Source organism: Herpailurus yagouaroundi, unplaced genomic scaffold (genome assembly GCF_014898765.1).
Source record: "Herpailurus yagouaroundi ecotype Mexico unplaced genomic scaffold, PumYag 215, whole genome shotgun sequence".
NCBI classification, from domain to species: domain Eukaryota; kingdom Metazoa; phylum Chordata; class Mammalia; order Carnivora; family Felidae; genus Herpailurus; species Herpailurus yagouaroundi.
Genome location: NW_024412446.1, coordinates 8,211,879 through 8,238,357, shown reverse-complemented (window position 1 = coordinate 8,238,357; position 26,479 = coordinate 8,211,879). Strand labels below are relative to the sequence as shown.

At 41.0% G+C, this 26,479-nt stretch overlaps 1 protein-coding gene across 1 annotated transcript; it reads left to right on the top strand.

Moving 5' to 3' along the window:
* The first annotated feature begins 3,271 nt into the window (after window positions 1–3,271).
* Window positions 3,272–19,070, top strand: TMIGD1 (transmembrane and immunoglobulin domain containing 1). Its single transcript, XM_040455444.1, has 6 exons — window positions 3,272–3,396; window positions 5,275–5,553; window positions 10,188–10,463; window positions 16,715–16,818; window positions 17,937–17,977; window positions 18,515–19,070. Exons 1-6 carry the CDS (start codon window positions 3,315–3,317, stop codon window positions 18,516–18,518), a joined length of 786 nt encoding a protein of 261 aa, XP_040311378.1. The 5' UTR covers window positions 3,272–3,314; the 3' UTR covers window positions 18,519–19,070.
* The last annotated feature ends 7,409 nt before the right edge of the window (window positions 19,071–26,479 follow it).

The following is a 26,479-nucleotide window of genomic DNA, read 5'->3' as shown; positions in this document are numbered from 1 at the left end:
CACCTTTAAATAAACTACTTGCAGCCAAAGCTTTTGTCTTAGAGTCTGCTCTGGAGGACCCAGAACCAAGACATCAATTCATTGCTAAATTCACTTACAAATGATGATAGTAAAACACACTCTTCTTAGATCCACCAAGAAGCAAACTCAAAACTTCCTTAGATGGCGCTTGCAACTCAGCAACAGAAACTGCTCTTAGTTATGATTCTTACTGGAACAATGGTATATACGAAGGCTGTGTTTATTTATTATGCCCTGCCCAGCCTGTATTAATAATAATAATAATAATAATAATAATAATAATAGCTACTGTAAATTAGCAGCTTACTGTGTGGCCGCTTCACATACTTTATTTCACCTAATCCTCACAGTGCCTTTGTAGGGAGGGCACTATTACTGTTTCTGTTGTATTGACAAAGAACTTGAGGCTCATAGAAGCTACACAGCTTTTTTGAAGTCACATAACTAGTAAGAAGCAGATCTCTTCTGGTATGCTTACCCATTGTGTTAAAATGTGCAGATAACCATAAATATTCTTTATCCTATTCTTGCATAAATGGGAACAATAGTAGTACCCAGATAACACTGTACAACACAGTGTAATAACACCACAAACATACATTTTTTTAAACAACCCAAAAAAATGTTATCTTCAATTGCTAATTCTTGAAAGTATAATGCAAGGATTCCCCAATCATGTGAAAGTCTCAAAGGGATAAAACTTCTCCCAGTTGTGCTTGGCTTAGTACATCTTATGCACTGGGCTGGGGTTACCAGCATTGCTTAAGTTGTGGAATATTCCAATATTTTGGCTGCCATGTTCAAGTTAGGTAACTTTGGTAATTTGACAGCCTGAGAATGGTAATGGGGCAAGTTTGAGAAGAGGGTTGGTTTTCACAGCAGCCAGAATATTAGAAGATTCCACAACTTAAATAATGCTGGAAAAATATCACTTCCCACTGATAACCCAAGCCCGGTGCATTATCTAACTTGAACATGGAAATGTTTGGTGAAATGTGCTACAAATTTTTGCACAAGGTCAGGTTTTCTTGGAATAATTACATCACTGTTAGTAATATCTGGCCCCACCTAGTTATTTAGAGACACATGAAAACTTAGGTCTGAAGAAGATGTCTTTCCCAGTTAGTGTCTTCTCTAAGAATCCATAAAAAGAAAGAGACTTTGAACCCAATTTATTTTGTGTACTTGACCCTACTGTCATAAAGTGTTCAAATTCAAGTATTATAAAGATGGTAACAGGGAAAGGATTCAGGGTTCCCAGATGAAGAAACAAGTGGCCAACGAAGTCACCTTTTCAGAGCTTAGCAGGTAAGTGGTAAAACTTTGTCTTCTATATAGAGAGTTGTAAAAATTAAAAACAAGTCAAGTAAGGGAAATTCATTTTGAAAAGATGCTGTCTAATGTGGTAGAAGGGAAGGGGTGACATCCATCTTCCTCTTTAATTAATAGGGTAGGGTATGGTCTGCTAAGAAGCTCACACTCAGCACTTATTAGGCAGCTACAGTGGACAGTGCTTGAGAAAACTCTATTAATGACCAGATTCTGAAATCATCACTATTACGGTGGTAGGATAGAAATCTTTTTTTTGGCATAGTTTTAAAATTACGGAAGAATCAATGTTAGTACTAATTGCATCTTATTGAAATATTGATTCAGGCTTGCCAGCCAGAAAGGGTGAGTCTGGTGGGAATGAAGCTTGTTCTTGTCAGGATAGGCCTGGAGTGGGGAGAAGCAAAGCCCATCCACACAGTCGTAGGAATGTTACAGCTCTTGAAGGTTAATACTTGTAATACAGGGATGAAATTCCAAGTCACTGAGGTCTATGGAACGGCCAGGGATTAACAGCAGCTTCTTAAAGGAGGAGAATATCAGTCTAGGCAGTACAGTGATTAAGAGTCTGGCCCTGGGAGTCCTGGGTTCGAATCCTGGCCCTGACACTTACTGTCTTTGGGATCTTGGGCAAATGAGAGGTTTAATCTCTCTAAACCTTTAGAAATGACGTCAAGAGGGTTGTTAGGGACTTCACTGAGATTGGAATAATGTATGTGAAGTGTTTAGTACAGTGCCTGTTGCATAGAAAGCATTCAGTATGTGTTTCTACCATATTCATAGTGGTACTCTTGAAAGGAAGTAATTAAATATATATTTTTCCTAGATGAAGTAGAGAATATCTAGGGAGATGGATGGCAGCAGCAAAAGCATAGAAGGAAAAAAGAAGGACTTTGTTATCTTTTATTCTTAGTCTATCCTGGGTTGAAGAGAATAGGTATTCTGAGGGAGAGTATGGGGGAGGGGTGGAAGGAAGCAAAGAGATTAACATGGTTTAAGACTAGAGACTAAGGGCGCCTGGGTGGTGGCCCAGTTGGTTGAGCGTCCAGCTCTTGATTTCTGCTCAGGTCATGATCTCATGGTTCATGACTTTGAGCCCTGAGTCGTTGGGTTCTGCATGTGCAGAGCCTGCTTGGGATTGTCTCTCTTCCTCTCTCACTGCCCCTCCCCACTCACTCACCCTGTCTCTCTCAAAATAAATAAATAAACAAAAAAAGTAGGGGGGCGCCTGGGTGGCTCAGTCGGTTAAGCGTCTGACTCTTGATTTCAGCTCAGGTCATGATCTCACGGTTCCTGAGATGGAGACCCATGTCAGGCTATTTTTTACTGACAGCAAGGAGTCTGCCTGGGATTCTCTCTCACTTCTCTCTCTGCCCCTCTGCCTCCCCAAATAAATTAAACTTAAAAAAAAAGAAAAGAAAAAGGACTAGAGTCTATGCTGCAATTGAGTCTTCTCTAAGGTATTAACTTTTTGAGTCTATGGGATTTGGAACAATCTCAACAACTCTCTTTAGCAGAAAGCAACTTTTACAAAAATGACCCAAGACAGGCTTTCAAGATCAGAATTACTACAGTTCAGTAGAGACTGTCTGTGAATGAAGGGAGTTTCTTTCTCTTTCTGTTAAAATGACATTCTATCAATTTCTCCAGGGAAGACTGGTTCTACCTTCCCCGGGGCTGCTCTATAGCTGCCCTATATCTTAAAGCCTATTTCCTTGTGGTTTTCTTTTTCTTGCCTTAAAAAAATATCCTGAATACTAAAAGTACTTTGGACTCAGTAATCAGAACAAGATTGTTTAATTAAAAACTAGAAATAGTACTGTTACAGCTGGGATGACTCATCTGGGATTTTATTTTAAATGCGTAATAGGCAAGAGGACGTTTCATAAACTCAGCATAGACCAAAGTACAGAACCAACTACTCCCTTTTTCCCCCCAGCAGACCCGACGTAAATTTGTTAAAGATGGCCTGGAAGATCAGTTGCCTAATGAGAATGTGCAGATTTCTTCTCTTAGTGATTTTGTTTCTGCCCTGTGAGGTGACAAGTAAGTTCATATTCTTTTGGTCTCTTTTTAAATAAAGAAAAATTTCAGATTAAAAAATTATCAGTGGGCATTGGGAAAATCCAAAATACAAATCACCAAATACACAGTTGATATGGCTCAGAGTACAGGAGTCAGACAACATGACATAACAGTCAATGGAAAAATATTTTTATGGTTCTGGTAATTATGAGACAGAGTAAATGTTCTATTCTCTCCAGAGCCACAGCCAGAATTTTCCTACATTTTAATGCATTCCATTACTAATCACATCCCAAACAGGCTATGCTATTTATTTGAACATACCACTTACAGGAAAATCCTTCCTGAACTTGTTCTCTACCCCAGTCTAGAAGTGGATCTCACCGAACCCTTCGCACCCCACCCCCCACCCCACGCACATCCATTTTAAAAGTAATACATATTGGGGCACCTGGATGCCCCAATCAGGCATCGGTTGAGCATCTGACTTCAGCTCAGGTCATGACCTCACAGTTTGTGAGTTCAAGCCCTGCATTGGACTCTGGGCTGACAGCTCAGAGCCTGGAGCCTGGAGCCTGCGTCAGATTCTGGGTCTTCCTCTCTCTCTGCCCCTCCCCCGCTAGCACTCTCTCTTAAAAATAAATAAACATTAAAAAAAAATTTTTAAGTAATACCTAGTCAGTAAAAAAAAATTCAGGAAATATATGAAAGAATAAAGAAAACTAAAAGTCCCCCAAATCCCATCATCCAGAGATGCACTCAACAATATTTTGGTATATATTCCTCTAGATTTTTAAAAAATCCTAGGCTGCAAAGTCACATTATTTTCATCAGTAGTTTATGCATTCTAAAGGAAAAGTTCATGTGTTTACAGACTATATTAACAAATGTTATGTAGGGGGCAAGTCTGTGACAGCTAAAGTCATTCTTAGTTTTTGTTAACTTGCTTCTGAACTAGGAAAGTAAAAATTGAAATTCAGGTATGTTACAGTGAATGCATTTCTGAAAATCAGAGATTAAAAACAACTGTTATATATCCTGATCATCCACTCTATAACCTGTCTACCCTACAAACCAGTTGTTTAACCAACAATTATTTTACCACACTGCCAAAACAATATTAAAACATCAGAAATGCAAGACCCATTTTTCCACAATCCCATCAACAAATCAGAAATCTTTCCAAATCAACTTTTGCCCATAATTCAATTGCATATTCAATTTTTATGTATTTATAGGAATTATTACAGATGTAACTTACATTCTGCCTATTCACCTAGAGTTGTGTCTTATGTATTTTTCAATTTTGTTTTCATTTGTCCTTTCCCACTCCCACCCCCTTGTTTTGCTACTTCCCACCCCTTGAATTAAACAATTTAAGTCTGGAAAGCATTTTTCTACTTTTATTAATTCTATTCAGTATACACAGGGAGATTTTCCCCCAAATTTTCCTCATAAATGTGTGTGTGTATGTGTGTGTAAATGAGGGTAATTCTGTACATACCCTTTTCTAACCCAGTAGTTCTCAAACTTCACTGTACATTAGAATTGTCTGAAGGTTTTTTACAAACGCAATGCCCAGACTGCACTCATATCAATTAACCAGAATGTCTGGGTGAGGAAGCCAAGCATCAATATGTTTTTAAAGATCCCTAGGTGATTCTGATGTGCAGCAAGATTTTGTAACCATCATTTTAACATTTTCCTTTTTTTAGTTAATAATACATTATTATCTTTATTAATCTTTTCCCTTGTAAAATCATATAGATCAATATGACTATTTTTAATTATTGCAGAGTATTTCATTGTACTGATGTAACATGATTTATTTAACCAATCCCCTATTTCTGCTATTTAGAATGTTCAGTCTATGTTAAAAGTTTCTTCCTGCCCTTTCAGGTTCTGTCTTAACTGTGAATGATAAAACTGAGAACTATATTCTGGACACTTGGCTTGGCTCCCAAGAATCTCTGAAATGTGCTGTTAAAAACCACACCAGGGAGGAAGAACTACTCTGGTACCGAGGAGAGGGGACAGTGGATTTGAAATCTGGAAACAAAATCAACTCCAGTTCTGTCTGTGTCTCTTCCATCAGTGAAAATGACCACGGAATCACCTTTACTTGCAAGCTACGGAGGGATCAGTCGGTGTCCATCTCGGTGATGCTGAATGTCTTTTGTGAGTGAGGGGGAAGAAATTGCAAGTCAATCTGTGTTGTCTGCACTATATTAAGTGGTACTTGAAATCTGGGTCTAAAGAGTTACATGAGTTTTAACATTTGCTTGGTATTGCCAAATTGCCCAATTTATGCTCCCACAACGGTGCAGGTGGGGGCCTACTCCCCCACACGCTTGTGAGCATCGAGTATCCTCAACTCAAAGAATTTGCCAGCCTGGTTTCAAATTTTATTTTCACTTTCTAAATTACAAATAAGGGTGTCCACCTTTTTATAAATGTGTTGGCTGTTCATGTTTCCTTTCTGTGAAATGCCTGTTCATGTTCTTTACCCATTCTTCTATTGGGTTATTTGTCTTTTTAAAATTGGTTTGGATAAGGGCTATATATTAAGGAAATTAACCTTTTGTCATTTGAGATTATTGTATTTCTTGTATTTATTTTTGATCTTCTTATAGTTCTTTTTTTGGCCATATTGAAATTTTAAATGTTTATGTATTTAAAACCCCTGATCTTTTCCTTTGTGGTTTCTAGCTTTGTGTCCTACTTAGACATTCATTGGGAATCTTTTTTTTTAACTTTATTTATTTATTTTTACCTTGGGGGCGGGCATAGGAAGAGAGTGAAAGAGAATCTTTAAAAATTTTTTTTTAGTTTTTTAACATGTATTTATTTTTGAGAGACAGAGCATGAGCTGGGGAGGGGCAGAGAGAGAGAGAGTGAGAGAGAGAGAGAGAGAGAGAGAGAGAGAGAGAGAGAGAGAATCTGAAGCAGGCTCACTCCAGGCTCTGAGCTGTTAGCACCGAGCCCAACACGGGGCTTGAACCCACAAACCGTGAGATCATGATCTTAGCTGAAGTCAGCCATTTAACTGACTGAGCCACCCAGGCACCCCTAAGTTTTTTTTTAATAAAAACTTATTAAAAGTTTTATTAAAAATAATTTACTTTGAGAGAGAGAGAGAGAAAGCACAAGTGGGGGAGGGGCAGAGAGAGAGAGGGAGACACAGAATTCAAAGCAGTTTCCAGGCTCTGAGCTGTCAGCACAGAGTCCGACATGGGGCTCAGACCCATGAACTGTGAGATCATGACCTGAACTGAAGTTGGACGCTCAACCGATTGAGCCACCCAGGTGCCTCCAGTGAGAGAGAATCTTAAGATCCATGCTCAGCATAGGGCCTCACGTGGGGCTCAGTCCCATGACCCTGGGATCATGACCCAAGCTGAAATCAGGAGTCAGACACTTAACTGACTGAGCCACCCAGGCACCCTGGGAATCTCTTAACATCACCTTAACACCCAAAATGAGGAGACTCTTTGATGGTTGGATTCAGGTATTGGTAACCCATTGGTAGAACTACGTGGGGGCAAGGGAGCCCTACAAGTAATTCCATATAGGTGATCACATAGGTGTTTTGGGTGGAAAGTGGTGCTATGTGAGGGAGGTATGGATAATACAGAGAGGGGTGATGTAGGATAAGGTGACGATGTGGTATGATTTGGTGGAAGAAGTAGCTCTGGATCAGAATCTATAGTAAAGTCAAAGGCATTTGACTCCATGAGCTCAGCAAACTTTTCTGTGAAAAATGGATGTCATTGCTCTTGAAATAAAAAGGTGGAAAAAAGGCTGAAGAATCCAACTCTGGAAAATACTGGCATCTTACAGTTTGGGTTTCCAGGGTGAAACATTTGCATGTTCCTGGGCAAAGGAGCTTTTTTTTTTTTTTTTCCTATGAATCAGTAAAATATGGTTTTTAGCAAGCTACCTCTTGGCTACTTTGATAGTACTCAAGGCTATCAGGGATCTTGGAGGTCTTATAATCCTTATAAAATTATAGATGAGGAAACGGAGGCCCAGACTGAGGGCCCAAATTATCACAGCTGGAGCTGAGAACAGAACACCATTCCCCAGGCTCCTCAGTGCCCTTCCATTGTCTTCCTAAGGGAGACATGGCAGATAGGGTGCGGTGGCTTAAAGAAATGATTTTCAGTTTTCCAACCTGAATGCATGTTTCAGACCATCTTTACAACAATCTCCTAAATGTGGCTGTTGCTAAGCACATATAAAAAGCCAACTGGTCAGTGATTCGTAATGACAACAATTGGCACAAACTCATAATCAATAAATCAAAATGAGCTCATAAAAGTGATAAGAATATAATGTACAATTCTGGGGAAGTATTATTATTGTTATAAATAGCAGATTGAGAACTACATGGAAGCTTGATAATACACAATTTGGGGGAGGGTGTGCAGAAACAAGTTTTTCTCACAGAACCTGACCCTTCTTTCACAGTTGCTGCTGAAAGTATAAATTCAGACCACCTCTTGTACAATTTTTATCAAAATTTAAAGGGTGCCTACCCTGTGATGCAGTGTTTCTCCTTCTAGATGGTATAAGCTTGGAGAAACGCATGCAAAATGTACTTAAAGAAACATATACAAAGATATTTATTAAAGCATTAACATTTTAAAAATGAAAATAATGCCTACCAATCAAAATGATTCAAGAGTCTTATATTATATTGTAGCACTCTAAAAGCAATGAGCTAGATCTCTGTGGTTCAAAGTGGATATATCTCAAAAACATGCAAGCTTTTGAGAGAGTAAAGTCTTTATATAAGCTTCCTAAAAACAATACAGTGTATTTCCTATTGATAAATTATATGCATAAAAAAATTTGTTCAGGGTCCCTGGGTGGCTCAGTCCATTGAACACTGGACCCTTGATTTGCGCTCAGGTCATGACCTTGTGGTTCGTGGATGCAAGCCGTTCGTTGGGCTCTGCACTGACAGTGCAGAGCCTGCCTGGGATTCTCTGCCTCCCTCTCTCTCTGCCCTCCCCCTGCTCATGCTCTCTCTCTCTCTCTCTCAAAAATAAATAAACAAGGGGCGCCTGGGTGGCGCAGTCGGTTAAGTGTCCGACTTCAGCCAGGTCACGATCTCGCGTTCCGTGAGTTCGAGCCCCGCGTCGGGCTCTGGGCTGATGGCTCAGAGCCTGGAGCCTGTTTCCGATTCTGTGTCTCCCTCTCTCTCTGCCCCTCGCCCGTTCATGCTCTGTCTCTCTCTGTCCCAAAAATAAATAAACGTTGAAAAAAAATTTTTTTTAAATAAATAAATAAATAAACAAACAAACATTTCTTAAAAACCTGTTTTTTCAAAAAAGATCTGCAAGGATTTATGTCAAACTCATAGCAGTGGGTATCTTTGGGGAGGAAGCAAACAATATGGAATCAAAGAGGACCTTAACTTTATCTGAAATGTACTATTTTTACAAAAGGGAATACTCACATATAGCTGATATGATTTAAAATTGACCTTCAATGGTTAAATCAAAAGGAACAACTAATAGGACATGTCCACAGGTCCTATGGTATATTTGATAATTACATTCTCTATTGTAGCAGCTTCCAACATATCCGAATACCATATAACATCCTTGTTGGATACGGATACAGAATTCAAGCTCATTCCAAAGAGCAGCAAAATGTCATTCTTCTGAAAGAGTTATTAATAGCACAGCCTACTCAGGGTCTAATTATTCAGTGTGCAGATTACACAAGCTCTTTCTTTCTTCCTTCCCTGACTCTAACTCCTTCCTACTGCCCGCTTTTCAAGCACTTCATTATTCTTCTACACCTTAACCAGAAAATGCAAGGGGCATGGAGAAGAGAAAGAGTCAGCTCAGCCTTTTCTCCCCTTTGGTGGGTGTTGGAAAGCCCTGGTTGGAAAGCCCTGGTGCAGGTGAGGGTTGGAATTATTCGGTGAAGATAAATGTGTTCAAGTATCTATGTCTCTAGGACTGCCCTTATCATGGAGGGAGTACGGACTGGCTCACCCAGAGGGACGAGAGGGACCCAGAATGTCACATTCACCTTCCATAGATGTCAGAGTTGCCACAATCGGAGCACCTTCTGGGAGGGGGACATTATTTCTAGAGAATCATTGAGGAAATGTAAATATGCATTGGGAAATGTGGCCAGGGCAAATGCGGTTAGATAAAATGCAAAAATTGAGGATGTGAGGAGACCTCAAAACCACCGTGGCAGCCGCCACTTCCTCCGCCGCCACCACCACCATAAAAATAGTAACTAGCACTGTGGTAAATTCTTTACAGGGGTTATCTCATTTCATCTGTACAGTACCTTGTGAGATAGGTATTGTCCCACTTTTTAGATGAAGAAAGTGAGCAGTTGCTTAGCAATTAAGTAACTTTCTCAAGGTCACAGAAAGTGGTGTAAGATAGAATTAGGGACAAGTGCAATCCCTGCTTTCTTTATATTATACTGTTTTCTCCAACACATTAGTACAGATTGGTTTCAGAGAGCAAAGACTCAAGGCTTATCCTCTTAGGTAGTGCTATAAATGGTCTACTTGGTACAGATTCATCATTATATACATTGGTTTCATGGTTTATCTTCTCTACCACATAGAAGTTCTATAATGTTTGGAACTGGATGTATGTTATTTACCATTGTATCCCTGGTTCCTAGTCCAGCGCTTGGCGTAAAGTAGGTACTTGATAAATTTTTGTCCAATGAATGAATGACTGTGTGAGACAGACTGAAGGAAGATCTTGAACACTGTTGGTAAACTACTGCTTATCCACTAATTAAGCCTAAATGCTTGAGTCTTGCAGTTCCTCCTCTTCTGAGTGGAGACGACTTGCAAACCGTTGAGGAAGGCAGTGATGTGAAGTTGGTTTGTAATGTGAAATCCAACCCCCAGGCTCGAATGATGTGGTACAAAAACAGTAACATCCTGAATTTAGAGCAAAATCACCAAGTCCAACAGACAAGTGAGTCTCTTCAACTGTCAATCACCAAAGTCAAGAAATCTGACAATGGAACCTATAGCTGCATTGCAAATTCATCTCTGCAAATGGAGACCAAGGACTTTCACCTCATTGTCAAAGGTAACTCTTTTTAAGTAATATCCAGCACAGTGCAAAAGTCAGAATAGGTTCTCACTAAACATTTTGTGTGGCAACAAATGATGATGCTAATTATGGTTAATAGCCAATGATTTTCTTTGGAGAATCACCCCTATCCAAGAAATTTCCACTAAGAATTCTAATTCATGGGGCACCTGGGTGATTCAGTTGGTTAAGCATCCACCTTCAGCTCAGGTCATGATCTCATGGTTCATGAGGTTGAGCCCCACATCAGGCACTGCACTGACCTGATCATGAAAAGCCTGCTTGGGATTTTCTCTCTCTTCCTCTCTCTGTGCCCCTCCCCCACTTGCACACTCTGTCTCTCAAAATGAATAAGTAAACCTAAAAAAAAAAAAAAGAATTCTAATTCTTCCATTTAGGGGATCATGCCCATTCCATATGAAACACTGCTTTTTGAGCAAAGGTCCTTTCTAGAACCAAGTGGTAGCAGATAATTCTGGTTGGCTTTTAGGGAGGAGTACTTCTGTAAATTCTCTTGGGCCACTAGGTTTGTAGGAACTGGACTTTTGAGTTTACAGCCTAATGATAAACAGAAAGAGAAGTCAGAAACACATAAAGAAGGGAAGACAGATAAGAAAATGAATCTCTGAAATCACTCCTGACTTGGGGTGCCTGGGTGGTCCAGTTGGTTAAGCATCCGACTTTGGCTCAGGTCGTGATCTCACAGCTTGTGACTTCAAGCCCTGTGTCGGGCTTTGTGCTGACAGTTCAGAGCCTGGAGCCTGCTTTGAATTCTGTGTCTCCCTTTCTCTCTCTGCTCCTTCCCTATTCATGCTCTGTCTCTCTCTCTCTCCGTCTCTCTCTCTCTCTCAAGAATAAACATTTAAAACATTTTAATAAAAAATTTTAAAAAGTAATACAATCACTCTTGACCCTGAAATTGTAATCTATAGGCTAATCAGTAGTGAGGGAGGGGGAAGATGGTGGAAAAATGTCTTTCTCTTGGGCTTCATGCTTCATCCACCCAGACTTTTCACCTCTTCAATAACAGAGAACAAATGAAATTTCAAATGTTCTTCCCTCCTCATATTTCTCATTCATACAAAAAGAGAAAGGGGACCTGAGCAGAGAAAGCAAGGAAGACAGTAGAAAGAAATGAGGTCAGAGAGCAAATGGAATATAGAACGGTGTTCCCACATTTCCACTTCCCACTGGCAATTGTGGCAAAATTTGACCTTGAGGTGAGCTGCACAAAAAGAAACTTTCAAGAACGCAGCTGTGATGCCTGAGTAGGAATAGCCATCTTGATACCAGGGTAAAGAAAGCTGCAGTCTTAGCACAGCAGAAAAGACCTGTAGAGGATGTTGGGTCTTGGGGACTTCTTTAGACAATGCCCCAGCCGGGGGAAAAAGCAGGACGGTGTGAGACAGAATTGGCAACAATCAAGCCTGTCAATCATTCTTTGCTGCTGTTCACTGAATAAAAGTTCAAAGATCACTTCCTTTTTGATACAGATCCTGAAAGTTTGGTTAAAATATTTAAGTTTTCTTAGATAACATCTCTTTTAATTTGAAACAAACATTTAGTAAGACCCTTACGTGTTAATTTTGCAGGGCGCCTCGGTGGCTCAGTCAGTTAAGAGTCTGACTTGATTTCGGCTCAGGTCATGATCTCACGTCGGGCTCTGCACTGGGCACGGAGCTTGCTTAGGATTCTTTCTCCTTCTACTTCTGCCCCTCCCCCACTCATGAGCACGCTCTCTCTCTCTCTCTCTCTCTCTCTCTCATGCTGTCAGAAAAAATGTTAATTTTGATTGCTGAATATATAGGCAGAAACATACCAAAAAAATCTTTAAGTTTGTTTTCATGTTAAAACTGCAATTATGAAGCTGAGAGGCATACCCGATTATGTCATCTGCAGACTTGGGCAAGCTAAGTTAATTTTCCAGTTAGAAAGCCTTAGTTTGGGGACATTTATGAACTCCCTTCTTACTCTACTTGGATAATGTTGATCAGTTGAAATAAAATTTTATTTTTCTGAAAAACAAACAAACAATACCAAAAAAAAGCCCAAAAAACAAAAAAGAGAAAGGCAAGATACCTGGTGTAGCAGATGCAGAAAATGCTCACGCATTTTCTGGTCTGAGGCCAGTACGCCAAGAACAGCCAAACAAGCTGAGGCTCCTATTTCTTGTTAGAACATTATTCACTCTCCCGTTTGCTTCCCTGTGCCCACTCATTGCCTTTCTTGCTAGTTCCTAGGAAGCCAACTGAATCCCTGCCCGAAGGGTTGGACGATGGGACAGGAGGGCTTATTTCCTGCCCCTCAGGGGGGTCTGGGGCACCAACAGAGAGGCTGGTGGGGAGAAAGAGGTGCCGCCAGTTGAATGCCCATTACCGTGATTACTGGCATGCTCAGTAATTTGTCCTGCAGGGCAGTGAGAGTACCCCCAGGGTCTGTCCGCTTTAAAAAACCAAACCCACAGGGGCGCCTGGGTGGCGCAGTCGGTTAAGCGTCCGACTTCAGCCAGGTCACGATCTCGCGGTCCGTGAGTTGGAGCCCCGCGTCGGGCTCTGGGCTGATGGCTCAGAGCCTGGAGCCTGTTTCCGATTCTGTGCCTCCCTCTCTCTCTGCCCCTCCCCCGTTCATGCTCTGTCTCTCTGTCCCAAAAATAAATAAACGTTCAAAAAAAGAAAATTAAAAAAAAAAAAACCAAACCCACAAATAACCCAAGTACTCATGGGGTAGAAGCAGTGGAAGAGGCAGCTTACTGAAGCTTGTGGCTATTCACCTCCCTGCAAAAGCTCGGTAGGTGGGGCCTCCAGCCATGCCATTCTAACTGGGTGTAAAAAGCTACCCGCAGAGATCAGGGAATTATATCATCCCTCTTGGTTAAGAAGGAATCTTAAGTGCTCTGCGAGATAAAAAAAAAAACATACAACTTGTGTGGCAAGCAGGATGTCAGCTTGACAAATTGGCTTTCAGGTGGGCAGGATCCTGTTTTGGATGGAACCCTTCCAAGCCAACTTGTTTTTCTTATTTCTTCCTGCTCTATTATTTCCCAGGCTGTCAGCTGCTTTCACAGCAATAAGTGCTCTGCTGCCTGTGCTCAGGCTGAATGTGTTTGCCACGAGCCTCTCCTGGCTTCAGGGCTCCGTAGGGTAGTTTCTAAATGGGGCCATGCAAAGCTAGAAGTGTAATTACAGATCTTGAGCACGAGAATTTACCCTGTGTGTTGGGATTTTCTTGCATAATAAATATGGAGGGGGAAAAATTACCAAATCTGGTTACAAATAAGAGAATAAAACAGGGGGCGCCTGGGAGGCTCAGTCGGTTGGGCAATCGACTTTGGCTCAGGCCGTGATCTCACAGCTCCATGAGTTCGAGCCCTGCATCAGGCTCTGTGCTAAGCTGTCAGCACAGAGCCTGGAGCCTGCTTTGGATTCTGTGTCTCCTTTCTCTCTGTCCCTCCCCTGCTCGCACACTGTCTCTCTTGAAAATAAACATTACAAAATTTAAAATTAAAAAAAAAAAAAAAGAGAGTAAAACAGGACAACAGGAGAGATGCAGTTATACTGACCAAAGTCACTTTCATTAGAAACTTGAAATCCAAAGGGAGCCTTAGTGGATCAGGCAGTTTATATCAGCTTGTTTAAGGAGTGAAAGCTGTCACGTGGGGCTTCATTTAATTCAGCTTGGTAAAAATATCCAGATCTTTGACCAAATTCTGATTTCTTTTCCTAATTGTCCCTCCTTTGCCTCCCCTTCATTTTGACATCTTTCCTTGGCACTGAAAGTAGAAAGGGCCCCTACTAAGGTTAAGGCTCTTCGGTGTCCCCCAGGGCTGGCTCTCACAGGGCCGGTGCTTATAAGAAGGCCCACGGAGCAGAATTTCTCCAGAATATTGGTGCAGCTCACACTCTCATGAGAAAAATTTTTAGTAACAGCTAAAAGAGAGCCAGAGTAAAGGATGCTTAATCTACTTACTCCCCAAAATTATCCTGCACAATAACTAGACATACAGGAAAGAAGAAAACAAGTGAAAGGTAAGTGGTTTAAGTGTGTCATACATTTATGGAGGGATAAATGCTATTTTATAATCTTGAGGGAAATAGGGCTTGGGCTTTGAAATGAGATTTATCTAAAGTCTTCTCTGGGGCGCCTGGGTGGCGCAGTCGGTTAAGTGTCTGACTTCAACCAGGTCACGATCTCACGGTCCGTGAGTTCGAGCCCCGCGTCGGGCTCTGGGCTGACGGCTCAGAGCCTGGAGCCTGTTTCCGATTCTGTGTCTCCCTCTCTCTCTGCCCCTCGCCCGTTCATGCTCTGTCTCTCTCTGTCCCAAAAATAAATAAACGTTGAAAAAAAATAAAGTCTTCTCTTCCCCTCCTTTCCACCTTTTGCCCCTCATATACTATTTCACGACCCTATGTCCTTTATAACACTGATCTCAGTCTGTGGTTTTTGTTTCATGTCTGTCTTCACTACTAGAATGTGAGCCCCATGAGGCCTTCCATGTCTGACCTATTTTTTGCAGGGCTGAGCACCATATCTACCTCACAGTAGTCATTTAGTAAAAACTTTTTGACCACACTCAATCTACAAACTCAAGGGCACAATAAATAGCACACTTTTTATTTCCTATAAGTTCCTAAAATATTATCTTAGCAAAGATTGGAGCCCCGCTCCCTGCCCCTGGTCCCGGGGTGGCATCAGAATCCAGGGGCTTGGGTGAGGTCATTTAAACATCTTTGTTGATCTTACTTTTAAAAGTTTCATCCCATGTCATATCAAACTTATTAAAATGAATCACACACAGTATACTTTTTTGCTGTAAAAATTTTGAAAGGATGTTTGTAACTTGCATACATTTTGAGTTTTATTATATATAAGTTGTTAATGTGGTTCTTAAGGTTTAAATTTGGCTGTTGGGTTACAGTTGACATAAAGCTACGTTTTATAGATATTTAAACATTTATTAATTTTGACCAATCTGCCACTTTATTTTCATATTTTGGAACCAATGTGTATTTTCCAGGTCTCAAATATTTTCATAGGCTTTTGGGAAGCTTGCAAGTGCAGGCACTGTGCCTGCAGTGCCTGATGAACAAAATAGCTCTGAGTTTACCTGGTATTCAGAAAACAATGGGCTGGGTTTTCATTTCCAGGCTGTTATGATTGCTGCTGATCTCTTTCTAACCCAGGTTAGAAGTACACTCTCTGGGACCCCTGGGTGGCTCAGTCAGTTGAGCGACCGACTCTTGATTTCCATTCAGTCACGGGATCGAGCCCCACATCAGGTTCTGTGTGACGGCACAGAGCCTGCTTGGGATTCTTTCTCTCTTTCTGTCTCTCTCTCTGCCCCTCCCCCACTCACAGCCCCCCCCCCTTCAAAATAAAAAAAAAAACTTAAAAAAAAAAAAAAGAAGTAGACTCTCTGTTCTTCCACGTCGTTTAGAAAGGTATGAAAATCTTTGCCAAGGTTAGGAAGGCTGGTGCTCAGAGTCCCATTTCCCTAGGGGCACCGTGCAGTCACCTTATATAATGTCCTCTCCCTGCTTAAGGCACTATCACAGTACAGCTACAAGGGTCCCCACCTCTCCTGGGGCCCACAGGCCTCTCTCCCCTTAGTCCAGCAGGCTCCTCAACTTTTCTTGCTCTTAAAGCCTTCCTCCCTCCTTTTCTCAGAGATCCCTCCCAGTATCTTTTGGGCTTTCAAAGGGCAGGAAAAACCATTGATTTCAGCCTATTTCTACCTTCTGAGTGGAAAAATTTTGGATGAAGAAAGCACAAAATGGTCTGACTACCCGTTTGGGGGGAGTGATTCATATTATAATAAATTATCCTTTCACAAAGGGATGGATTCAAAACCCATCTCTGCTAATTACTAGCTCTGTGACTCTGGACAAGAGGTTCCTCACCTGCAAAATGAGGTTACTAACACCTACCTTTCTGGGTTGTTTGGAGGATGATACATGTTGAGTGCAAGGTGCCATGGCTGGGACTTAGTAGAAGCATATAAATGAGAAACATATAGCGGTGCCTGGGTGGCTCAGTCGGTTAAGCATCCAAATTTGGCTCAGGTCACAATCTCATGGTTCATGAGTTGGAGCCCCACGTCGGGCTCTGTGCTGACAGCTCACAGCCAGGGGCCTGCTTCGGATTCTCTGTCTCCCTCTCTGTCTCTTAAAAAATAAATAAATTTTTTAAAAAAAATTAAAAAAAAGCATATACATGTTAGTTCTCATCTCCTGTGTTTGCATTTCCAACAGATAAAGGTGTGGCTATACCCATAGAACCCATTATTGCTGCATGTGTTGTGGTCTTTCTGACATTGTGCTTTGGACTCATCGCTAGAAGAAAAGATATAATGAAGGTATTGAAGTATTCTAAGATATTTAGGTAAAAAATCATCTAAATACAGGCAGACAACTGGCTATATAAATGACTCTAGAATTGGGAACCATACTTGGACAATATGGTCTCTCTAAAGACCTAAAGTGGAAGTTGCTCAAAGGCATAAAAATTGTATGTATGTTATAAGGATGGCTTTAACAAAAGAGTGGAAGTGCATATGGACAAAACCTGAATGAAAATAGCTGTGGTGTTAGGAGTAGGGGATTTGGGGCTGATTTTTTCTTCCTTTTAAATTTCCCTTTATTGTTGCTATGGTACCTCTGGTACAATAAATAAATATACAGGGAAACATCTGCTGTGGATTCAGAGACCTGCATGAAAAAGGTGGCACTTTTTGCTCACCTCCTGAGCACAGCCACAAGGGCAGCTGCAGCAGCGGGGTTGGGACTGGGGCGGGGGGCGGGGGTGGGGTGGGGACTGGAGTCTGAATTGTTGAATGGTGAATCTTCTTGGTTAGCTTGATGCAGAGTATGTCTGTGTATTGGTGAATGCCTTGCATTTGGCTCTACCAGTTAATTCAATGCCAAAGGGAGGCAAAAGTGGCAGAGAGCCTCGAAGGAAAAGCCAGTGTGGTCTAGGCTCAGTTAATTACACAACACTATCTCTTTGAAATATATGGTAACTGCGTGTAATTCAGGGCAACAATGTCTGTCAAGAAGAAATTCACCCAACACCCAGCTCTAATCCAAAGCAAATTTTTCCTATAAAAGGAAAGAAAGAAGGAAGGAAGGAAGGAAGGAAGGAAGGAAGGAAGGAAGAAAGAAAGAAAGAAAGAAAGAAAGAAAGAAAGAAAGAGAGAGAGAGAATCAACTACCTAAGAATCCTGGAAGCATTCTGATTCAAGGATTACATCTCTGTAGGTTCAATACAGAAATGATTAACATGGCCAAAACACAAGATCTGGACTAGTGCAGCGGTGTCTGTATTTCCAGGCATCTCTGTATTGATGCGTATTTTTCTAGGTAGGAGATTAACAGACATTTGGGTTTCCTATCCCCTGAACCACCTTGATGCATTCAAAATGTTTATCTGCCTTAGAAAAGCATGAAAACTCATTGCCCTTGTGTTTGCTTTTAGCTCTGCATAAAGGATGAAGATCCTCAAAGAGAAACAGCTTTGTAAGTACTCTGGGCTGGGGCCAATGATTTCCCATAAGCAGATGGGTAACAGTGGTGTGCAACATAAAGGCCATCCTAGGCAAACTCCTCCTGAGATGGGAGGTGCTGGAAGGTGAAGAGAAGAAGGTTCTGACAAGAATGGAGGGTGGAGGAGAATCTGCCTCCACTTCACAGGAAGACAGGCAAGGCTAGGTTGGAAGGTTTTCTAGAACAGGAGAGTACCATTGGTCTTAAGCCTGCTCTCCATTTAGGAAGTTTTGGGCTAATGCTTAAGCCGCACCTTCATTGTACTGCCACGTGATGTAAATGACTGAGAGGGCCTATCCTGGGGGAAGCCATGCTACATTCTCCCTCACAACAAGGTCAGAAGCCATAGTCCCCATTCTAAATAATGCCTAGTCTGTCGGCTCCAGCATTGGAGAAGTAAGCAGTGGGTTAAAAGAACAAAGGCATTCCTTCCAAGGGCATGACTCTTGTTTTGAATTTTTTTCATATTGTTATGATCATTGTTATAATTGATTTCTTGGTTCATTTCAGATGAGAAAGCTGAGATGCCATCTAACACAGCAAGAGTTTTGCATCAGAACTTCCTTGATTTATGTAGTCCCATCTGTATTTATTGCTATTATTAAATTCACTCCTGTCAAATTGTCAGAGGTTATGAAGAAGTGTTTCATTAAGCACTGAACAGTAGTTGTTATGACTAACTTGATATACTTGCAGAACATTTTTATGAAGAACGCTATTAAGAATGAAAAGTAAGATTCTGTTAAGGCTTCTTCTTGAAAGGTATGTTAATTGAGATTTGTTCCAGAGAGATTGGTAAACATTTAGCATATATTTTCTAGGTAGGAGATTAATGGACATTTGGGTTTCACAAATAAGGTGCAAAACCAAAATCAAAAGGAGAGCTGAATATAGAGTGATCGATATTTTAAGTTCGCCAAGAAAGCACATAAATAATATCAATTATCATCTACTTTAGCTGCTGTTTCATAAAAGAAACATTTTAGGACTCAAAAAAGGAAGGATGCAATCTCAGAATATAAGGCACTCCTTTAAATGGAATAAATTTAGCGTTATGAAAAAGTCAGCATATGTCCTTATTTTTCTCAGTTCATCATGGTTTGGTGACACAGTTGCAGACCTGGTGAGCTTTACATGGTGACAGAGACAAAACCTGCAGGGCGCGGGGGCTAGCCAGCGGTCTGTTCACAAGCAGCCTCTGCCCTTGTGGAGCAGTTACTTGCCTAGATCCAGGGACATTAATTATGAATCAGCCTGTACTCCTTCTCATACACCTGTTTTAAATTGCAGCTCTTCTAATTTGTCTTCGACTTTGCCCATTTCCATTCTTTCTTCATTCTTTTCCCTTAAGTCTCTGGTTCTCTTTCCCACACAGGTGGGATGTGTTAGGGAGAGAGACCATCCTGGCCAGAACCACCCTTTTTTTTTTTTTAAAGTTTATTTATTTGTTTTGAGAGAGAGAGTGTGCATGCAGGAAGGGGAGAGGCAGAGAGAGAGAAGAGAGAGAGAATCCCCAACAGGCTCTGCACTGTCAGCTCTGCACTGTCAGCACGGAGCCCAATGGGGGGCTCAAACCCACAAACCACAAGATCATGACCTAAGCCGAAATCAAGAGTCAGATGCGCAACGAGCGGAGTCACCCGGGCACCCCCAGAACCAACTTTGATGTCCCTGCTGTGCTCACCCTCTCATTTAGAAAAAAAAAACAATTTTTTTTTTTCTAATATGGCAGTGGCTAAATGTGCCACAGCAAGAGAGAGAGAGAGATCTGCTATCGGACAGGTGGTTAAAAGCTGGTGGTTAAAAGCTTCTTATTGACATGGAAGCAAAGAGAAGAAATGGACGGAATGTATGAAATCTCAATTGTCTTGTTCGGAAGAGAGACCCCTCCCTCCCCCCAATCCTCCTGTTAGGCTTCTCTCTGCTTCCTTGGAAAACTTCTGTATGGAATGGAGAGAGAGACTGTTAAAGACTATGATTTACAGATTTCTCTGTCTTGTTGGAGGCCCCAGCAGGCTTTTGTGGGATTTCAAATTATGTTCCTCATTCAGGATTTCTCAAAGTAGAATTTGGAAGCCCTGCTAAAAATGGCATCAGAACAAAGTAGGAGGAGTGTGAAAATCCAAAAGTTTAGACAATTAAGGAGAAGACTGGAGACCAAATGGAAAAAACAGATCTCAGGCAATGGTGGGTTGGGATAGTTTAAAGTGGAAGAGGAAACAGGAAAAACTTACTGGACTCTATCTAACTGGACTTCGGATACAAGAGACCTGAATTGCTGTCTTGACTGTTTTACTTTGGGCATAGTCCTTTTCTCTCTCTTGGGCTTTTGGAAAATTAGAAGAAGGATTGGGATTTATTTTCATGTTAAATTTCATGTTAATTCATGTGATTCTAGAAAGATTCCCAAATAGTTTAGTTAAATGCTGGAAGAAGTTGGCAAGAAAAGCTGAAAATGTAATACCTTTGCCCTACCTGGTAGAAGTATGAATCAGCTTTGTTGTAGGACATATAGCAATTCTTGAGTATTACAAGTCATCAGTAGAGAATTTCGTCATCCTTGTAAACTACAGTGACCTTGTACATTAGCATAGGTGAGGAACATTAACTAGTTTTAACAGAGCGTAGCAATATTATAAATGGTCACTGCATTTCATTTTGCCTTGCAGTTTTGAAAAAAAAAAGTCTTTATTAAAAACTGTGTCTATTATTTATTTATTTATTTTGAGAGAGAGACAGAGTGCGAGCAGAGTAGGGGCAGAGAGAAAGAATCTCAAGCAGTTCCGTGCTAACAGCACAGAGCCCAATGCGGGGGCTTAGTCTCACAGACCAAGAGATCATGACCTGAGCTGAAATCCAGAGTCGGATGCTTCACCAACTGAGACACTGAGGGTGCCCCCCAAAACTGTGTCTATTATTTAAAATTAGAAGTTCAGCCTAGGGCACCTAGATGGCTCAGTCAGTGAAGAGTCCCACTTTGGTTTAGGTCATGATCTCGTGGTTCATGAGTTCAAGCTCCACATTGGGCTCTGTGCTGATAGCTCAGAGCCTGGAGCCTGCTTTGGATTCTGTGTCTCCCTCTGTCTGCCCACCACCTCTCCGCCCCCCCTCCCCCCTCCCCCGCTCATGCTCTATCTCTCTGTCTCAAAAAATGAATAAACATTAAAAAAATTTTTTTAAATAAGTTCAGCCTAGAACCTGACTTAGAAGGACATGAAATTCCAGAACTTAAAAGAAGCCCCCAAAGCCTTTCCCTAAATGTGTTCTATATCTACTATGAAATACTTGAAATGCCAACATTCATTATTAGTCCGTTTTTGACACTTTGGACTACAAATACCAGTGGAGAAGTGACAGACAAAGCTACCAATAGGGACACCTTTCATGATTATCATTTCTCTCCTTCTTGGGCCCCATTTTTTGAAAAAACTGGTCTACCAAGCAGCTTGTATTTATTAAATAATAGCAATCTGCTTGCCCAATTTTTAAAACATCAGTGATATCTACTCACCGTCTGAACATCTTTTATGACAACACAATTACCCAGTTGATGTAATTTCATTTCAAAGCAAAGAAATCTGGTACTTTATTTAACCTGGGCAATCTTTCATGGGTTAACAATATAATCACTGCCATTAGGTTTTTGAGTCATTGAAAATAGTTTACAAACTCCTTTGCTCACCAACTTTACCCCTGTTATCGCTACGATCACCACCTTCTTGAACCTACTGGCCAGGAGTCATAAACTCAAATTCTGACCGGGTCAAGCAGATCTGTTTTACAGGACAGATCTGTAAAACAATAGGGAGTGGTGGAAACTGTGGCAAACGGAGAGCACATCTTTGTCTGAACAAGGGCTAATAGCTACCATTCGGGATAGATCTTCTGATTCTTTGAGAGAAGTCAGAATTCTGAATTTGTATGTATAATTCTTCTAATTGAAAAAAAAAAGGTTGTTGGTTTGTTTTTTTTTTTAATCCTGGATGTCTAGGAGTAGAAGAATCCTCTCACCCCAATATATGCTAATCTTTGTTAGTTAAGTTACAAACCAGTGTTGCCTTGGGCTTTCATTGTCCTGTGGAGATTTTTGTGAAACAGCTCTTATAATTTTCACAGCTATCCTTTTCTCCTCCAAAGCTCAGGCACGATCACTAAGAACTAAGTCAGAGGACAGTTACTGATACCATACTGAGGACTTTACCTACATTATTCGATTCAGTAAAAAAACCTTTAGGAAGTACTCATGGCTGTTCCAACTTTGATAATGAGGACACCTGGGCTCAGAATGCTTAACTGACTTATAAAGAGTGACTAAGCTACAATTCATATTGGACTGATCCAAAGCCTGGGGCCTGGAATGGGGGAGAGGATATCACAGAAGGAGCAAAATTTGAATAATAAAGACAAAGTTCACATCCAATCCTACTCCTAGTGACCTATACACAGATCATGTATTTTAGTAAGTAAAGGGAATTTAAAACCATCTTGGTTGGCGAGTATTTTGTAGATGTTACAACACTCCTTGAGATAATTTGAGATGTCCTACAGTGTTGTAGTGTTGGAGCTGAGAACTGCTGCCCTAAATATTTGCTTGTCCTTCTGATGATAATAATCACCAAGTATTACTCTTTGCCAAAGGGTTTGCCTAGATAATTTCTTATCATTGCAACAACCCTAAAAGGTAGGTGTTGGAATCCTCATTTTACAGATGAGGAAATTGAGGATCAGAGAAACAAAATAACTTGCTCAGACTTGCACAATTAGCATGGGGTGGAGCTGGGATTCAAACCCAGGGCACATGGACCTCACGGTTCATGCTCCTTCTCTACACTGCACCGTCCTGGGGTGAGACACCAGGGATAAAGGTACTGGAATATGATTGAGAGCATCTTACTGACTGGGAGCTTGGGAGTTGTGGCAGAGATCTGTCATTAACTGAATATCCTCATGCACGTCACACTTCCCTGACCCCTTTGCCATTAGCCAGTCCGTGAGACTAGTCGTAGTCAAAGCACTGTGGATAGAATTAACTGTGTCACTTCTGGGCAAAGCAAAACAGAATGGGCACATGTTCTTTAGGTTCTTAGTTCCCCTGACATGGCAACTGTGGAGACACAGTAGAGCATCTGTCAGCCTGGGATTCTGAGTCACTATGTGAACCAGAGCTACCTACTCACATATAAGTGAGAAATAGACCCTTGTGTCAAACCACTAGATTTTAGGATGAATTTGCTACTGTGGCATAACTTAGCTTATCCTAATTGTATTTCATTACAGTAAGAAATCAGGAGAACATTTAATCTACTTTAATGAAATGATGCTTAATTTCAGGCATAAGTTCATAATAATCCCCAACCCCTCCCAACAGGGACCCTGAGTCATTTAAAATGCTGAAAAACCTGCAATAAAATCGCATTTTCCCCAGTGAATTAATTCTCATCTATTGAGAACACATCTTTAAGGAAATAGGGCAGCAGTAGAGCAAGCCAGAAAAAAATTAACCTGTCTCATTAAAAAACCCAGAGACACCTGGGTGGCTCAGTTGGTTAAGCTTCCAACTCTTAATTTTGGCTCAGGTTGTGATTTCATGGTTTGTGAGATGGAGCTCTGTGCTGGGCATAGAGCCCACTTAAGATTCTTTCTCTCCCTCTTCCTCTGCCCCTCCCCTGCTCGCACACACACTCTCTTTCAAAAACATTAAAATGAAAAAAATTCAAAATCCAAATAACATTTAATCTCATGCCAGCAACTACAGAAAACAAAACTTTTACATGAATAACAAATTGTTTAACATGCAGGACTTTTCTCAAGAGTATATTTCTGCAACACCAAGGTTATCATTTACCAAACAACTTCGAACATGGGTAGTTTTCACTTACAGAGTACTGGAAAACATGGAAGACATCAGTGTGCATTCCCAAAAACCTGAATTCTCAGAGAATTGTGTACATGGTAAGGGAAAATTGGAGATCTGGAATCCCTGCCAACAGATTCCTACAGTAAAGCTTTGCTGTGGCAGCACACGAAGTATGTCTTTATTTCTTCAGACACTCCTGACAGCAATAATAATAGCGTTGGCCTTCTTTTAGATTATGGGTGTTAACAACATTCTCTTACACTTTCAAGCTACCTTATAGTTTACGAAACATTTTTACGTGTATCTTATTTGATCCTCACAGACACAGCCACTCTTTGACATATGTAGCGCTGTCTCTCTTTATGATTTGCAACTGGAGAGACTAAAGTTCAGGGGGTTTAAGTGATCTGTCCAAGGTCACATAGCTAGTAAGAGGAGTCATCCGTCCCATGACCCTGCCTGTGGGCTCTACGTAAGTGCTACAATTGCTTTCAGTTTTACATAAGACACTTTTGCCTTATACGTGATCACTGTATGCCAAGAAGGGAGACAGAAGATGAGAAATTACACTAACACACGCAATTAATAGACACTGTCAAAATTGAGTTCTCTGAGTAACCTAAAGTGACATCACATAACAACAGTTACACTCCTACGCTTACTGTGCTCTGTCCTAATCACTTTAAATATATTATAACTCACTTAATCCTAACATTCACACAACAAGGGTCCTGTTTTTATCATACCCATTTTATAGGAGAGGAAACTGAGGCACAGAGACATTAAGTCATGTGTGTCCTTGGTCATGCAGCTTTTATTAGTGGCTGAACCAGAGTTAGACCCAGGCAGTATGGTTGCTGAGTTTTTAACCACTAGGAAAAATTACCTTTACATTAAGAACTGACTTATACAGTACTCTCTATATGGCAGGAACAAACACATATAGACTGATTTAATCCCTATGAGTGACACATTTAACATTTGAATTCAAGCAGAAAGTGGATGCAGAGAGACAGGGAGGGAGGGGAGAATGGGTAAAAAAGGGCTGGGGTGAGGAAGGAGAGACAGGTAGCTTCTGAGAAGCCTGCCTTTCAACTCAGAGAACATGTGCCCTGATGTGAGCATCAGATGAGGAGGAGAGTCAGCTCTCCTGGCCAGTTCTAGTTCCCTCATAGTTCTGAAAGTGTGAGCATCTCATGTGCTGAGGATGAGTCTAGTGATGATGTGCATTTTTCTTATAACATGGCCCCTAAGTGCAGGCCAACTACTCAATTTGATTCTCCACCTAAGAAACAGCAATCTCTTCCCATACTGGAATGAAAACCTGTTCTGCTGTGCACAAGAAGAGGAGCTGTTTGGGTCTCTGAAGTGACACTTTCTCAAGGGATTTCCAAGGATATTGATTATAACCAATTTTTGCCCGACTTCGGAACTTAATCCTTGAGTAAGCCACAACCCACTTGGTATCAGTGAACCTGATTGGTGCTAAAGGGAGTGATTGCATTCCTGTAGTGTGTAACGCAACTTTGCTGTGTATATTCAACATTGCTCACAGAAAAGTTTTAGTTACCAGATGTACATGAAGCTACCAGATGTATGAACAGTTGCTTTGAAAAACAGGCCTCCCTTCTTGGCTCGGCCACTAATGAGCTGCTCAGCTCAAGGATGTCCCATAATCTTCCAGAGATTCCAAATTGAGGTTCTAGACCAAAAGATAATCTCTAAGATCCTGTGAGTCCTCAGACTAAATGATTGACATTTAAAAAAATATTGGGGCGCCTGGGTGGTGCAGTTGGTTAAGCGTCCGACTTCAGCCAGGTCACGATCTCGCAGTCCGTGGGTTCGAGCCCCGCGTCAGGCTCTGGGCTGATGGCTCGGAGCCTGGAGCCTGTTTCCGATTCTGTGTCTCCCTCTCTCTCTGCCCCTCCCCCGTTCATGCTCTGTCTCTCTCTGTCCCAAAAATAAATAAACGTTGAAAAAAATATTGATGATAATGAAGTACCTCTTAGAAGCCCTCACTACTTCTTTGTATGGCATTTTGCAAATTGTATGCTTCTTTTGCAACAGATTCTTAGCCTAAAACAGGTCATTTTTCACTCCTGCTGTCATGTCATTTGTAGGCTTTATAGGCAGTTCAAGGACATAATTTAAAACATTCCACCAAAGAGGATATAAACTTTGCTGCTACTAAAGAATCACAGCCTTGAATTCCTGTATTTTATAGTTATGGTACTCATAAAAGTGTTTAATAACAAACTTGGCTCACTTGGAAATCACCAGTCTAAAGGACTTTGCCCCAATTTGAGATGTGGATCATATTTAAGAAAATATTTAATGATTTATTAACAAGTTCATATTTCTGCTAAAGATTTCTATACACTCTCTTTTGATCACTCTAAATGCAGGCATAATGCGCTTTATGATTCCATAACACTATTAATCATCTAACTAAGGCTTCTGTCATTGATCCTTTTTTGTCTTGTTTGGTCTTCATGATTTTTTTTTAGTGTTTATTTGCTTATTTTTGAGAGACAGAGAGAGAGAGCGCACAAGCATGGGAGGGGCAGACATACACACACACACACACACACACACACACACACACACACACACACACA